Source organism: Macrosteles quadrilineatus, unplaced genomic scaffold, assembly GCF_028750875.1.
Source record: "Macrosteles quadrilineatus isolate MER2022 unplaced genomic scaffold, UCM_ALF_1.0 Scaffold_5__1_contigs__length_97177068, whole genome shotgun sequence".
NCBI classification, from domain to species: Eukaryota; Metazoa; Arthropoda; class Insecta; order Hemiptera; family Cicadellidae; genus Macrosteles; species Macrosteles quadrilineatus.
The window spans coordinates 74,196,602-74,213,226 of record NW_026542598.1 but is presented as its reverse complement, the minus strand read 5'-3'; the positions used below and the strand labels follow the sequence as shown (position 1 = coordinate 74,213,226).

Sequence of the window (16,625 nt, the reverse complement as noted above, 5' to 3'; positions counted from 1 at the left end):
AGACATTAAATAATTTTCAAGATAACAAAGAGACGAATTCTTACAAACAATAAAAATACCCAAACTGCCTCAAGTCCTAATTCAATCCATCTAAAAATTTCTATTACACCCTAATTTGATGATAATAAACCTAATTACAAAAATAACAGTTCAAAACGTAATTCCCCAACAATAATGTGACAATAAGTCGCAGCATTGCACGTGCCAATGCCATTTCCGTTGCAGCGACGTGTGTGTCGTGTCCGGGTGCTAGTAGTGGGGTGGCGGCGGTCGGGACACGTCGCGACATGTCAGTGGTAGTACGGCGGGCGCGACGTATGGATGGGCGGGTACCGGACGCGTGGCCAGACCCGGAACTACGACGACGATCTGCCGACTCCACGACAGACCCGCCGTCGTGCGGATGTTCCTGTCACTGTCTGCGACACGCGGTCGCCGACTTCACACAACACTCGTCGCTACACGGCCTCCGCTACGTCGCCGACCCGAATATATCCCGGGCGGAGCGGTGGGTTGTGAATACTATAGTAATTTATAATATAAATAAATTAATACATGTAGTTGTGCTGTATGAGTGAAAATAACGAACAGAAGCCCCACGATTGTTAGAGACTGCCGACCTTGCAGAAATGCTTACTGTATGCTAGTACACCCGGTTAGTTCACAGATGGCGTTGATTGAAAACGGCCAAGCGCTGTTGCCACTTGGTGCATCTCTTGACGGGTCAACTTTGCTAGGTTTAAAACCAGCTTTATATACGAAGTAGGCTTCCACTTTTATGCTAATGAGTGAAGCTTTCCATTCGGTGTTTGAAAATTTATTTAACCGTAGTACTTAACCAAAACTGGTCTGCTATGGACTATAGCAGACCAGTTTTGGTTAAATACTACGGTCTCTAGAAAAGTAGCATGCCTGATAAAATAAATCATTAATTTACAATAAAATCAAAATTTCATAGTTTTTCAAATCTACACAAATGAAGCTTTCCAACGCCCAATTATTAATTAACAAAATTGATCCAGTAGAGCTGTAGATTTAGTTATAAAAAGCTCAAAATATTTAGGCAGTTTGAGGGGAAGTTTTTTCCTGCTTAATGTATGTTTCAGCTGATTGGCGTTTTGACAAATCTCAGCTGTTGAGCTTTGAGTTTGATGTTTTAATGGTTCAAATTCAAATTCAAATTGTTTATTTGGCCATTAAACATTACATAATAGGCTATGTCAATACATAATTCAGTAAATAAAAATAAACCATCATCAGAGATTGGTTAACAATAAAATCAAACCATGCTTAGTTTAAGTCAAATAGCATACAAAATAAAAAGTTAAATAAATCAGATTAAAACCATGCACATTTGGAGAAAATAAAATCAAAAAGCAGTTAAAAAAAGCACACACCATGCATTACCTAATTACAGGTGGACCTCTGTCTTAAGAAACTCACTGGTTGGATCAAGACGTGGAAGGAATAGATTTTCTCTGTAAAACCGCCTAAATTTTGTGTATGCCAGGAATGTTAAGAAAATGCTGTTTTGTGCATGTAATTGAGAAAATTTGTTCAAACAGGTTTGTGTTTGAGAATTGGCCAGTTTGATATAAACTATTATTATAATATAAGTAAATTGATATAAATGTAAAATATTGAATAGTTACTCCCACCGCTTACCCATGATAAAGGTTATTGATAAGTTGATGGGAGAGAAAGTTTGCGTCATAATGCTAATTTTTTAAAGTTTTTAAACGCAAAAGATTGTGTATCAGTACCGAATGAAAGATAGCAAAAACAAAACAGAATATTAAGTTAGTCCTCCAGATATTTCTGTAAGTAATTAGTTGAGAGTAATACAAAGCTAAATGATGTCTGCAGGCTGTTTTGGATAGTTTCCTTCGCCCTAGCCTGTATATTCGCCACCAACTTCATCTCCAATGTGTACTACAAGTGGACCCACAGCCCTGTCATACTGAGTCTGTCTCCAGAGCCCACCCCTCTGTCTGCAATACCCTTCCCGGCCATCACCATCTGCAATATGAACAACGCCAAGAAAAGCGTGGCATTGGACATACAGAGAAGGTGGGCAGTTAACAATCGCAACTAGTATTTGACATTAAAAGAACATTCTTGGACAATAATCATATGGAATGAAATCATTTTAATAAAATTTTGGACTTATTTCAAATGGAGGCAGGGAACAACCTTCTATTAGGAACTTTAAAGAAATTAATAGAATCCAAACTAGGCATTAAATAAAAAACTGAACTACATACAGAAAAGTGCAATTTAAAATATTTATGAAGAATTTTGTGTTTTAAATTTGGATAGTAAAACGTTGATGAAACCAATGTGACATAATACTCGACCTAAATATAGGCTACTAGGTGTACAATACGGTTGTCAGCGTAGCAAGCATATTAATCCAATATTTTTGGGAAATCCTACCGCAAAATTGATGGTCACAAAGGGCTAGAGTTTACATAAATGAGATGTCTTTCAGTATTCAAATTCAATGCTAAATCTGACATCGAGACCAATCAGCCAATAAGGTCCATGTTAAATTTATGAAAGATATCATTCATGTAGGGAAAAGCCCAGTAGTCCAATTTGTACCATTTCATATTTATAATTTCCCATAGCTGGTTACTATGCCTGTGCTCTATTTCAAGCGGATCGCTTCAGCCGTTCGGAAGGAGTATGTGGAAATCAAAAGCAGGAGTGTAGTATAAGAGCTTCGCTTGCTCCCCTCAAAAAGGTCAAAAGATTAAATATTTTCACAGTTCATTTGACACTTAATATAGGAACCAACGAATTTGTACAGGGAAATGTACAGGGTCTACGCAAAGACTACACCAAAATGGTAATACAGGCTTTCTCCCTGTATTACATTGAAATCTTGTATAACTTGAATATTTTTTGTCATTAAAGGTGATTATAGCCTATAATGCCTACCTTTGAGTATCCAATAGTCAATGGTACTCTTACTACTAACTATTAACAACTAATTGTTGCAAAAAATTGTAAAAGGTTCATTTTTAAAAAGAAATTATAACTTTTTTCAATCAATAATTTAAACGATCAAACTTTTAATTTCAACTACTGTGCTGCTATGACAGATTTATTAAATTATTTTTTATGGCTTTCAGAGCACAATATGCAGGGGTAGAGGGATCCAAAGACAGGAAAATGCTGAATGACTTCTGTGGGAAAAACCAAGAAGGTTACGACTTCAATGTTGACGAGTCAGAGATCAGCTGGAAAGACTTGAGATCATTCATGGTCAATGTAAGAGTTAATTTTACATCTGCTATTTATACAGGGTGTTGAAAATGTCTGGAACCAACATTATATCTGGTGAGTGGTTAAAGAAAAAGAACTGATATTTTGTGCACGGATATACTATGGTTTTACCTATCTTTTGGTGCCTTATGCAATTTTTTACCACTTATAGGGAACGTCCTGTGGAGGATGCAGTAAAAAGCTTTAAAGGAAACCTATGGTAAATGATACATCATTTTCAAGGCCATTTTTTTCTGAGTAAGGAGCCGCAAGTTTCATCTCAAAAGGACCACCCTAGCAAAAATGGCGACTGTTTGAAGTTTTTGAAAATAATTGAAAGCTTAATTGGTATTTCTGTTAAAAATAAGTTTAGTAAAGCAACACAAACAATTTAGTTAAATTTTTTTTCAGTCATTTTTCAGTTCACCACGTGATAAACTACTGTACTTCGTAACTGGCTTGTAATAGCATTTAAAGGAAACAAATACGGACCATTTAAATAGCAATGTTTTTAAATTTCAAACAGTCGCCATTTTTGCTAGGGTGGTCCTTTTGAGATGAAACTTGTGGCTCCTTACTCAGAAAAAAAATGGCCTTTAAAATGATGTATCATTTACCATAGGCTTCCATTAAAACTTTTTACTGCATCCTCCACAGGACGTTCCCTATAAGTGGTAAAAAATTGCATAAGGCACCAAAAGATAGGTAAAACCATAGTATATCCGTACACAAAATATCAGTTGTTTTTCTTTAACCACTTACCAGATATAATGTTGGTTCCAGACATTTTCAACACCCTGTATATCTGCTATCATAGAAAAAAAAAGTTAAATATAGACCGACAGCAGGGCTGCGGTTAGCAGGTGTTCTGGCGTCCACCACTAGGAGTGCCAAGTAGTTATGGAGCATATCGCTGCAGCGTCTGCTGGTAGCATACGGCGAGGAGCTGACGATGGCAGCGAATCGAACACCGAGCACGCTCTAGCGGTTTATCACAGAACCTTCTTTTGACAGTCAATATTTATTCTGCTTGTCTATTTAGAAAATATTCTGAACTGCCACTAAAAGTAAAAAAAAACGACTCCAACAAAATTTAACTCATATCTTTTATAAGCATGTTATCAGAAATGACTGTTTCTTGTTTCCAGGATTGTAAAAAAAGTGAAAAAAATGGTTTCTTTATTGGCGATACGGGGTTTTTGTTATTAGAATTTAATCTTTACACAAAATAACCTATGCCTAGTCTAAGGCTTTAAATAAATAATCTTTACTATTCAACGGCCAATTGTGATGATGTCTAGTGATGCTTGAATATAGATTAAACCGTTAAAAATCCAAGGACACAACTTTTATTGTAATGTTTTCAAGGTATCGCAGCCGTGCCACGAGATGTTGGTGCTTTGTCTATGGCACAGTGAGACATTTAAGTGTGAAGACCTCTTCAACCCAACCCTGACTGACGAAGGAATTTGCTGCACCTTCAACCGAGTTAAACGAGATTATGTGTTCCAAAACCCGTAAGCAATCAACTATTGTTTAACTAATTTATTTCGCAAATATTTATTTGAATCATTGAAAGTACCTGAGTTTGAATTTCCTACAATTGCCTACAGGGCCGTCGCGTGGGTAGGGCGACCAGGGCGACCGCCCTGGGCGCCGCGGTCAGGGGGGCGCCGCGGCAAAAGTAATGCAACTAAATTAAAAAAAGTTAGATGTACATAATGTATTTTGGAAAGTTAGGTATAACCACGAATACTAGTTCTATTATTCTTGTGTGTAATTGAATGTTGAATATTACGTTGTATGCCTTTATTGAACAAATACATATTAATTGATACCAATCACTTTACAATTTGCAATGTTTTCCCAAATTAAATATCAATATAGTATAGAAATAAATTTAGTAATAATAGCCTAATAATCAACTCCACTGTGGAGTTGAAAGCTTTGTCCCAACTTAATTATCTTAATATTAATCAATATTGCAATGTCACGGTGTTGCTCTGTTTTGCTCTGTAGCTGCCGTATTCTATTTTTATTTCGCCCGACCGGCTGACGGTCGACCTTGGGAACCACCCCTACCCCAATCACTCCTTTCTCCTACGGCAGTCTCAGCTCAGCTGTCAGCTTAGTTTAATGAGTGATTTTAAGAGTTATTTACATTTAATGTTTAGGATCTCATATCTAAATGTTTTAAGGTGGCTTTCTTTTATTCTGTATAAAAATTCTATTCAGAGTAGGTTTGGTTTGAGGTTTTGCATACCATTGCATTAATTTCAATTTGCTCTGTTATAATTAATAATATAAAGGATAGTACTTTTTATACATTTTAATATTTTCTTACATTAATTGTGATTTGGTTATCATCAATTAAAACAGATTTTCATAAAAAAATTTAAGAAATGTATCCCTAATAATTTATTAATCCCTGACTCCTGACTCATGTATTCAATAACTTTAGGTGTCTGTTTTTGGGCATTAAAACAAAGATAGCGACATCATCACTCATTGTGTGTTTGGGGGGGGGGGGGGGGGGCGCCTGGCAACATCCCGCCCCGGGCGCCAAAAAACCACGCGACGGCCCTGATTGCCTATAAAAGTCTGATTTCCCCGTCTTGAGGTATGATATCAAAATGAGTGTACAATCCCCATATTTATTGCAATAAAGGTCTCCCAAATATAAAATTAAGAACAAAATTAGCCAATCAAAAATGACTGAAATACACTTCCAATCCAACTAACACGTGTTTAAAAAAGAATTACAAAACACTTCATAGTAGGCTATAGAGAAGAGTTTTAAATAATCACATTGTTATGTTATTTAGAAGATAAGATCAAAAGAACCTATTTGAACAAGTTGAAACCTAATAAAGTACAATAAAACTACAGACTTGGAACTTGATTTATTATTTTGACTCAAGTTCTAGAGCTAAGCGTTCAGTGCTATTGACAAGTACTATCCTAAAAGTTTTTTTTTCAAGTATTTATACAACGAATATTCGATTTAGGTCTGCAGTGCGGAGAATTACCTAGCGAAAAACTCATGAACTGGCCGAATCCGTACTTGAGTATTACCGTATGAGCATCAAGTTGACTCAATAACACGTTTACGGCATTTTAATGAGTAAAGTAACTTACTCAATTTGTCACATTACTAATCCAAAATAGATTATTTGTCTTGCAATAGTTAAGATTTAAATATTTGAAAAAGAGCTATAAAATTGGTGATTTCAAAGACGCGTGTAATGTACCAGATAGATGTGAAAGGTCATTTAAATTTATTCACTTACTTTTGTTGCTACAGCCGTGACTTGTCAGACCTCAACGTTACGTTCCCGTTTGAGTCAATAGACTGGACCCCAGAGAAGGGATTTCCCCCGAACGCCCCGGTGGATTGGCTCCCATGGAGAGCATGGGGAGCCGGGAACCACCTCGGTTTGTCTATTGTACTTAACGCTGACCTCGACGAATATTACTGCTCTTCGGAGGTCAGCATTGGATTTAAGGTCAGCATATAGATAAGGTCATTCTATAACCAGAATAGACATACTTTTCTCGTTCCACTATAAGGGTTGTTGAGAAGCTAATGGAAGATAGCATGTGACAGTTTGCTGAAACCGTTTCTTTGTTTACCGCAATACAGTAATAATTGATATTTTTTATCTTTAAAAATGGTGCAGTTGTGTTTGAATTGGCTCAAAAAAGCTTAGTATGTTTTTTAAATTTAAAATTATATCAAAATAAATACATTGAATATATAAACAGTTTAAGAACCAGGTTTTAAAGCAAAAGATGATTTAGTAAAGACTAAGACACAGTAACCATAAGGTTAAATTCAAATATAGGCTAGTTGGATGTCAATATCAAAAAGTTCTAGGTAATACAAACTACTGGATTTGTATTTTTATGTCATACAAGATATACTCATAATACACATTGTACTACATCTTTATCTGAAACGAGAATGATGATAAGACTTCTGAGTTAACTGACTAGGCTATTCATATTAAGAAAAAATATATTTTTTTTTATTTTCCAATTTAGATTGTACTTCACAATTCTGTGGAAACACCGAAGATGAATGCATTTGCCTCGCTACTATCTCCTGGTTTGGAGGCAAGAATGATCGTTGATCCTGTTATGATGACTACTACACAACTATTCCACACGATTCCTGCTAAGAAACGGAACTGTGTATTTGGCAGTGAGAAAAATTTAACCTTCTACCGAACTTACACTCAGCGCAACTGTGCCCTCGAGTGTGAGGCACAGTTCACCTTAGACGCTTGCAGCTGTGTGCTGTATTATATGCCAAGTATGTGTATAGTTATAGAATTCTTAACAAGTAGTATTTAAGTACAGTATGATAACTGCAGTGTTTATTTATTGATTCATACATAATCGACTTAATCGAAAAGTCAAAAAAATAAAATAAGGAGAAAATATGAGTACAGTAGGATCACAATAACTCAAACCTTTCTCAAAATTTTCATAATCCTCCTGAAATCCCCGTGAAACAAAATGTTAAAAATACCTTTTATAAGTCCAAGGATTTAAATGTTTAACCTAGATAAGTCAAATTTTTATGTTTTGTGATCTGTAATATTTAATTAATCTTCACTATCGGTACTCAATCGCTCCTGTCCAGCCTCAATAACTCAAATTTGATCATTTAAACCTGGCTTAGGCCTTCTAAAAAAACTCGATAGAATTTTAGTCTTACCCCTTCAGAGATATCGATGTCCCACTGTGTTTATTTTTCAAAGCAGATTAGGATGTAATCATTGACTATATAGTAATTCTCTGTTTTACAATTCATGTTTTAATTGATTTCCAGAAAATGACACTACAAGGATTTGTGGGAGGAAAGACGAAGAATGTGCAAAAAAAGCTCTCAGTAAGTAAATGTAAAATATAATGAGATGACATACTGCTCAATATGGTAAGAAAAAAAGCTCAGTTAAAAAAAAAATCTATCTATATATATAATACGTGAAGCCGTGTTTTGTTAACGCAACTCCTCCCTTATTTGTGGACCAATTTCAACGTTTAAGGTGTCAAAAGATTCGTCTCAATATGAAGTTTTGCAATAAGGTTTTAGAACTTTAAAATTTCTACTCTTAAGGGCGTGAGACCCTCTCAAAGGTCGGGGTTTCCCCATAAGAAATACATTGAACAAATTTAAAAACAAAAAACAGCTGTTTATAAAAAGAAACGCATTAGCTCTTTGGGAGTAAATATTTAATGTTTTAATATTCAGTAGGTTAAATTATTAAATTAAAAAGTCCAAGTTAAACAGTTAATCAGTTTTGTTGGAAGAACGGAAAATGCCTCAAGTTGAAAGAAGAAATATTGAAAACGGGAGGAGGAGACAATTATTAATAATAAGGTATCTTATGCGTATGATGAGAGTAGAGAAAGAGAGGCCTGGTCTAACAGATACACATCCATATACACATGCACTTGGTGAGATGAATAATATTTGCCAGTTCTGCTATGCAACTTACTTTGGAAGTGAAAAAATATACGAAGCACATAGTGTTGTGACGGTTGTAAAATAAACTTGCCTAATGTCATATCAAATTAATGTATGCAAGAAATTTTTGAGTTGACAAGTTCAAGTAGTAAGATTATACCAAACGTACAAAAAGTCTTTTGACTGAATTTTAGTGGCAATATTAGACATAAGTGAAGGAATTAGTGTTTATGTATTCAACGATCGAGTAGTAGAAGAGAGGCAAATAATATACGCTGTTCAAAAAGAGAAAATGAAAATTGCTATCCAAATCTTATAGCTAATAAAGTTATCCAACCTATTTCGACAAATGAATCCATACTTTCAAAACTTTGGGACAGGTATTAAGAGAAACCCCACTGAACAACGTGAGGACGTTCTGATGCGGGGCATATACTGTGACTAACACACAACACGTTAAACTACGTTAACAAACTATCAATGGTGTTGCTGCTTTAGCCTATTCAAAGCAGATTATGGCTTTCCAGTTGATAACCCAGAGTTTGTGGGGAAAAAATGGAGCACATTAAATGGTTGATATCACCCTAATTTTTAGGATTCTCTACGGAGAAAATTCGTTTGATTAGGGGGATGTCTAGGCAACAGTTTTCTTCAATTCTCAATGTTGGAATAACTTTGTTGCAACATGTAAGCTCGAATTGAAGCAGATAGTTTAGCATTCATTAGAAGCTATCAGTTAAAACTGAGGGCAGAAATAATGCAGGTGAACCTTGACGACGCAAATAGAGATATTTAAAAATAGTTTCTAACAAGTGTTTAAACAACCCTAAGATGTAGGCCTAACTAGAATTATTCTAATTTAAGCATAACGTTTTCATAACGTTTTCGGCGTTATGTTTCATACTATGCGGCTCATTGAGCCGCACGGGTTCTCTAGTATAATTTATGTTTTATGTATCCTACCTATTTTTATTTAGCCTAGTAAACAACTAAAGGGAAATTGTCAAGATTTCGACCATCTAACTGGGGGTAAGTCTCAAAGTAGCCCTGAGGTTTACACTCATTTTAGTAGTACCGTAATAATAATGGTGGTGCCCAGTTGAATAGACCAGTTTATTGTAGCTCACAGCACAACTAGGTTGTAAACTGCAAGTCAGGGTGAACATTTTGAGTCTTCAAAATTATAGCCTAAATGTTGGTAAAAATAATAAAAATATTTAAGCTGAAAAAGGACATGGAATTTGAATAGGCCTATGTAAGTTTACCGTAGATTCTATAGCCTAGTGTAATACGATAAAAATAATTGTTTATGTTTTGGCCAAAATGTCCAGCTTTTATTTTGGGTAACTTAACTGATTAACTTAAAAGTGTTATTTTCTGAATATAATAAATATAATTTTTGATATTTGTTGACCTTTTACTGAAATTTTGAAGTTAGAACAAGGTAAGGTGTACTCTTTGACTCACATAAACTTTGTATTTTTCTTCCGTATTTTTTCACCGATTTCAGTATGGTAATAATTGCATGTGCAGAGGCCATGGAGCTCAGATTAGTGGATGATGGGAATGTATCCTCATCGTTGAACACAACCAAAACAAAATCATGCGGTTGTAAACCGGGATGTAACGCTCTGTCATACAAAATGCAGCAAACCTCGTCCGTTCTCTCAGCTCGAGCAGACATTCCACAAAACTACTTGGGTAAAAAAAACACCAGCTATTTCAGGTAAGCAATGTGAGGCTAGTTCACAACTTTACTCGTCTTTTGTTTTTTTAGTAATTAAAATTCTCATGATATTCTGCAATAAACTTGTTTCAAGGAGTTTGTGGATGTGACCTACAGAAAAACCGGACCTACGGTCTATCGTCAAGCCAATAGACTAAGAACCTATCTAATGTGAAGCATTTAATTAAATTGAAAGAGCGAATGGTTAAAATTTGTGCGAGAGCTGTCTGTAAACTAGTCTGCCTCGAGCTTCTGATACTGCCGAGTGAGCTAGTTCAGATAATGGAACATACTATTCCAGTAGTTACCAACCCTAACTTATGTGATGATTAGTCTTGTCAAAAACAATGTGACAAAAATTGCGCTAACCGTCATGTATGAATCGTTTTCTGTGATTTATATTTCAAAACAATTTTTGAAGCATTACCTACAAATAATTTTGTAATTAACGTAGGTATAAATGTTATTTATCCTAATGTATTTGTTTTTTCCTTTGTCGTTGACCCTCTGGTAGAAGGAATAAATAGACTGTGTATGATTAATTACGAAAAGTAACACAGAATACAAAAAACTACCGGCACACATAAATTAAAACTGTACATTTACATGGCAAGCAGGCAGCAGACAGTACATAAAGCTAAACTGTCCCACTCCAGATCATCTTCAAAGAAGTCAGTTACCCTGTAGTATGGTATTTGTTGTGTAATATGTCTTTTGGTTGGTAGTATTGTTTTGGTAGGTAAGTTAGGCCTAGTATTTATAGTGATTCTAATGATTTCAACCTCTTAGAAGTTTAGTAGAAAATCATTACGATTTATGTGTAAAAATATGATTTTTATCTCTTCCTAACTTTCTTAACAAAACTACAGACTTATTATTTTACTTACAAAAGTATTATTTTCAGTAAAAATATGGCTGTTCTACATGTATTTTACACTGACACACAATACACAGCTAATATCAGAGGAGAGTTATTTGGATTTACCGAACTGCTAGGTAAGTTAGAGTAATTGTCTTCAAACCTAGCCTAACTAAATTAAATATTACAAACAAAATATAGGGAAAAATCATATTAAAAGCGGGCCATGGAAAATAAATAGCTATATTGCCCATTCCACCCTTTCCAATTTGATGAAAAATTGGATGATTAAATCAGCTAGCAGTAAGGGTACCTAACTTACCCTATATCAGTTCAATGAACTGATTACAGTTTCAATTTTCTTGTTTACAAAATGCTTTTTAATAATTGTACAAAGGCTGAATGGTAATTTTTTAACTTTAGTCAACAGGACTCAGAGCAAAACAATTCACAATTCCTTTAAAACAATTTTTTGAGGTTATCAGTCTAAAAAATATGATCAATGGTAAAAATTTGAAAATGTGAATAATGCAAACAATAATATTTTTAACTAGGGTAATCGTTAGGGTATAATGTAATGATATTTTTTGCTAGATGCTATAATTTTTCTAGATTAATTGGCACAGCCTTATTTGTGGTGTGTGTCCTATACAGCTCGGATTTAGAATGGATAATTATGCACTTAAATGCAAACAATTGAGTTTAAAATGTTTAGCGAGTGTTTAATTAGGCCTTAAACTTTTTGTTGCAGCTAACACGGGTGGCTTACTAGGACTGTTCATGGGTTTCAGTTTCCTAAGTGCTGTGGAGGGAATTTACTTCCTGACTTTGCGTCTATGGTGCTCTGTTCATCGACGCCTAGAGAAAACATCACCGATTACACCTATTAAATCAAAATCCAAAACTCCTTTCCCTTTTACACAGTAACACAATGATGAAAGAATTCCAAGAAGACAGAAGTTAACTTAGGTGCTACAAAAATAAAGAGTACCCTATCAAATGTTTGAAAAAAATCTTTAAAAAGGGTGATAAAAAGTGTTATTATAAAAATAAACACTGTTAAATGTACTACTAGCCTACCCTACTTCATTAAAACCCAACCTTAAATCAGCCTAAAGAAGATTGACTCATGATACTTTGAGGACATGTAAATGTCATATCATGTTTCCCCAAAGTAGGTAGGGGCGATACACATATTTCGTAACACTTTTACATCATTTTAACCCCCCCCCCCCCAGCCATGTAACACACCATTAACACTTGAGCCATACCCCCCTCCCATCACCCTTGTGTTAGGTAACTTGGTCGTAGCAGACTTTAATATCAGCTTAAGCATCATTAACTTTGCGTATGCCTCACCGACTTTCCTAGCAGACTAGGCTGTGACTAGGTAAGCCCGACTGGGTAGCGGACAACAGGATCAAACGGAGCCGTTCACACGAGCGTAGGGCGACGACTAGCATTCGAGCTTGGTGTCCCAAAACATAATCGGGCCCCGCTTCCCAGTCACCCAGTCTAGCGGCGTAGCAGTAGGTACACATAGGTAGCCTTATGGGAGCGTTCACACGAACGATCGGGTAGTCGCGCTGCAGCTCGCATTCTTCCCTTTGTTCTCATTGTGCACCAGTGATGGATCCGAGTGGTTTGTTATCGATATTTTCATCTAGTCCGTGTACATGTCGCTTGTGTGAACCGGTGTGATCCTGTGGTCCGCTACCCAGTCCGGCTTACCTAGTCAAAGCCTAGTCGGCTAGGAAAGTCGCTCGTGTGAACCAGGCCTTAGATATCAATCTGATTATTTTTTGTATTTTTTATAGGCCGTGCGTTTTTAAATTTATGGTTAAAAATTATAATTTTGTTTTCATTGTCATAAACTAAACTGATCAAAGCTAACGTAACCTAAGATTATATGCTGTAGCCTGCTGTAAAAGAGTGGAAAGCGACCTAAGTTCTTCTAGTATTAAGTTACTTTACTTGAATAGAGTCCATATTAATAGCCCAAACTAAGTTAAGTTACATAGACTGAAATATTTTAATTGATATTAACTTAGGTAGGTTTAAGTTAGTCTATTTTATTAGGCCTAGGCCTATAGAATGTAAATATTAACTGGTATTTTAAGTTAAGCCTAACTTAAACTTTTAACTTAACTTAGCCTATTCTTCTCAGTAGGGATGAGCATTGCCACAAGTGGGATGAGCATCGATAGGTCAACCATCATTGTTCACCATTGATGATAAAATCAATATTTTTGGATGTACGGTACCGGTAACTATTTTTCTGTATTTCGTCTGCTTTGTGTACTCTCCAGTAATGTAAAGCGTCGAAATCTCAATAACTTACTTGGACAAAAACATCGATGTTTGAAGAAAACATGGACAACCTAAGTACCATCAATATAAAAATACCCCCGCCGCAGCAAACCTGCAGACTAAGGGAATTCCCATTAGCCTGATTGGATTTACACTAAAATGTCTCCTTAAAAATATCACATTTTAGGCTATCTATATTAATTTGAAACTGTTTTTCTTTGTCACAGCTATTTTGAGAGAACGGCTGGGCGTAGAAACTCGGTAGAGGTGTCTAAAGAGAGGTCTTGGTCTGTAGATGAGCCATCAAAAGAGAAACATGTTGAATTTCCTTGGGGCTCTGCCCCCGTGGCCTTTTAATTCCCATCCCATGTTATTCTTATGGAGGAAAACGGGGGTTTTGTCAGAGCTAATTTGAGAGAACGGCTGGGCGTAGAAACTTGGTATGGGTCTGTCTCTAAAGAAAGGTCTTGGTCTGTAGATGAGCCATCAAAAGAGGAAAGAGGTAAATTCCCTTGGGGCTCTGCCCCAGAAGCCTTTAAAGTTGCCTCTTCAGATTTGTTTACATTACGACCATATGCATAATTCTACACTACTTTTTAATGCAACAGCTGTTAATATTTAAATTGCGATTTATTGAATTTTTCAAAAAGAAGTACAGTATTTGCAATGGGTTTTTCTGATTTTAAAATTGATTTTCTTCTGCATCGTGTCATGTTTTGCAATATAATGTTCTATTACCAAATCAGTGGAAAATCCTAATATCACAGTAACTTTTAAAATTATTTCTTATGGAGTTAACTTATATCTATTGTATGGGTTGGTTTCTGCCTTTTTTACAACTTCTTGGAGATTTACGTAGGTGATATTCTTTGGCATATATTGCATCTGTAGACGAAACTTGGGTTGGTGTAATTATTACAATGGAAAAGAGCGAGAAATCTTGGACAATTTGATATAGGCTAAAAATAAAACTGAATTAACACTGTGCTACATTTCTTGAGCAATAATTTAAATAACCGATTTGCAAACAATGGAAACATAGAAAAAGTCATAGAACACAACCAAGTAAAAGAAATAGAAATAATGTTTTTTTACACTAAAAACACTAAAAAACAAGATCAACTTTTTGAAAAAAGATAAGATATTTACAAAAGATTTTGATTATAACTAACTGTTGTGTAGATCGTGAGTATTTCCATAATCTTTGAGTTGCCTGTAATGCTTCACAATTGCTCGAATTCGAGCAACAGGTACACTAGTTCCCTATTTAAAAGGAATTAGTTTAACGAGTACTTAGATTTGCTGCAACAGGGAGGGTTAATTTTTCTTTTTTGTTCGGTCCTGGGTCCAGGTCTTACCATGAGTACTACGGTTATAGCTTATTCCCTATAGCCTATGGGAAATTCGCTAAATATTCCCTATATGGAAAATTCGCTAAAAACATTGAACATCTATAGAAAAAATTTGATGTTTCGAAAACATTGAATATCGATGCTCATCCCTAGTTCTCAGCAGAACCGCCCGTACCTGAAAGCACGGCCTATGCTAGCTGGGTAGACTTCCGTATCTGTTGGCACAAACAACCGAATGGAAATATCAATCAATATATCGATTACTCGATAGGCCTATATCGTTTGGTTAGTTAGGTAAGGTTAACCTAACTAGCGAAACGATAAGTTATATGTATCGAATGAAACAATCGAATAATCAATATTTTCATTCGGCTGTTTGTGTCACCCCCGCTAGAGCAAATTTTCATTATTTAGGCTGATGTGAGGCTATTGCTGGTACACCTAACCTTTGTTAGGAGAAAGCCTAACACAGAGCACTAAAGTTAAATTAGTATCCAGGGTAGGCCTATGTACCTAACTTGCTAGAACTATAACTTATTACATTAGCCTAAAATGCAGGTAAAATCGTTAAAAACATTCTACGTTACACACAGGTAGGCCTACTATATTAATGAACTCACCCAAATTATTTGGAGTTAGGACTCTAGTTTATTGCCAGCCCCAGCCAACGAGCCAAGTCAATTCTATTAACCGCAACTAAGAACTAATAGTAAAAGGTTTCCACTTCCACATAAACAAAACGAAAACAAGGCGGCAGGCGATAGAGACACCAGTAATGTTTATGATATAAACACACGTAGAAACTTGTATAATATAACTTCGGAGGTCGTACTAAGGAGGACTACACATCAACATCAACAATAAACAACAAAAAATCCAAAATCCAAGTCCATTACCTAGAGTCAACAACAGTCGAACAGTCAAGAGAAGAGTGAGAAGCAGAAGACCAAAGACGGTTCCGAATGTTCCGATTCCGATAAGCAAAATTCCAACCGGCGAAGACCAGAAGATGAAGAAACCAGAACTAGAAACAGTAGAAACGAAACTCGAAGTCTCGAACCGACACAACCGACATCTAATAGTCCAGTCCCAGCCAGATTATAGCTCAGTGATCCAGCCATAGCCAATAGCATGCCAATAGCATGCCATCATACAGTGGATTCTAAACACTAAACACGGCTTGGCTGGACCGTAAATGTTTAATCTATGGCTCAACCATTGTCCATTGAGATACATATATTGTAAAAATGAAAATATACAATAAAGAATATTCATAATATGAATATGAATATTCTTTTCAGAAGAATATTCATAATATGAATATTCTTTATTAATATAGTTCATGAATGTATTAATAAATATTAGTCATTTTGAGGCATGGAGGAACGTTATAAGACGAATTCCAAATCCCAAGGTCTACTAGAAAAACTTACTATAAAATACATTCTCTCTGGTCCATTCTCTAGGTGTACTAAAAAAAAAATAACAGTGGTTTATCGAAAAATCTATAAGCTTATTTATGAATAAGCTATGCGATGCACGTATGTAAGTTTATGTGATGCATTTTAAAGATTTGGTTAGAAATTCCACTTAGAGAAAATAAAATTTAGATGATGGACACTCTATGTGGAT

The 16,625-nt window shown here is 35.5% G+C and overlaps 2 protein-coding genes across 6 annotated transcripts in view; one reads left to right on the top strand and one right to left on the bottom strand.

Moving 5' to 3' along the window:
* Positions 1-15,891, bottom strand: part of LOC128994124 (uncharacterized) — a 63,057-nt gene extending 47,166 nt beyond the window's left edge. For all 4 annotated transcript variants that reach the window (XM_054418412.1, XM_054418410.1, XM_054418411.1 and 1 more), the window contains exon 1: positions 15,614-15,891. The gene's annotated coding sequence lies outside the window, so the exon portion shown is untranslated. The remainder of the gene's footprint in view (positions 1-15,613) is intronic.
* LOC128994125 (pickpocket protein 28-like) lies at positions 272-12,330 on the top strand. Of its 2 annotated transcripts, XM_054418415.1 has the most exons (10): positions 272-508; positions 1,867-2,070; positions 3,138-3,276; positions 4,639-4,787; positions 6,575-6,776; positions 7,315-7,585; positions 8,108-8,167; positions 10,280-10,472; positions 11,377-11,468; positions 12,083-12,330. In XM_054418415.1, exons 1-10 carry the CDS (start codon positions 288-290, stop codon positions 12,256-12,258), a joined length of 1,707 nt encoding a protein of 568 aa, XP_054274390.1. In that variant the 5' UTR covers positions 272-287; the 3' UTR covers positions 12,259-12,330. The 2 variants fall into 2 exon arrangements, with proteins under 2 accessions (XP_054274390.1, XP_054274391.1); XM_054418416.1 differs by lacking the exon at positions 11,377-11,468 and having other exon boundaries at positions 12,083-12,141.
* Positions 15,892-16,625: the final 734 nt, after the last annotated feature.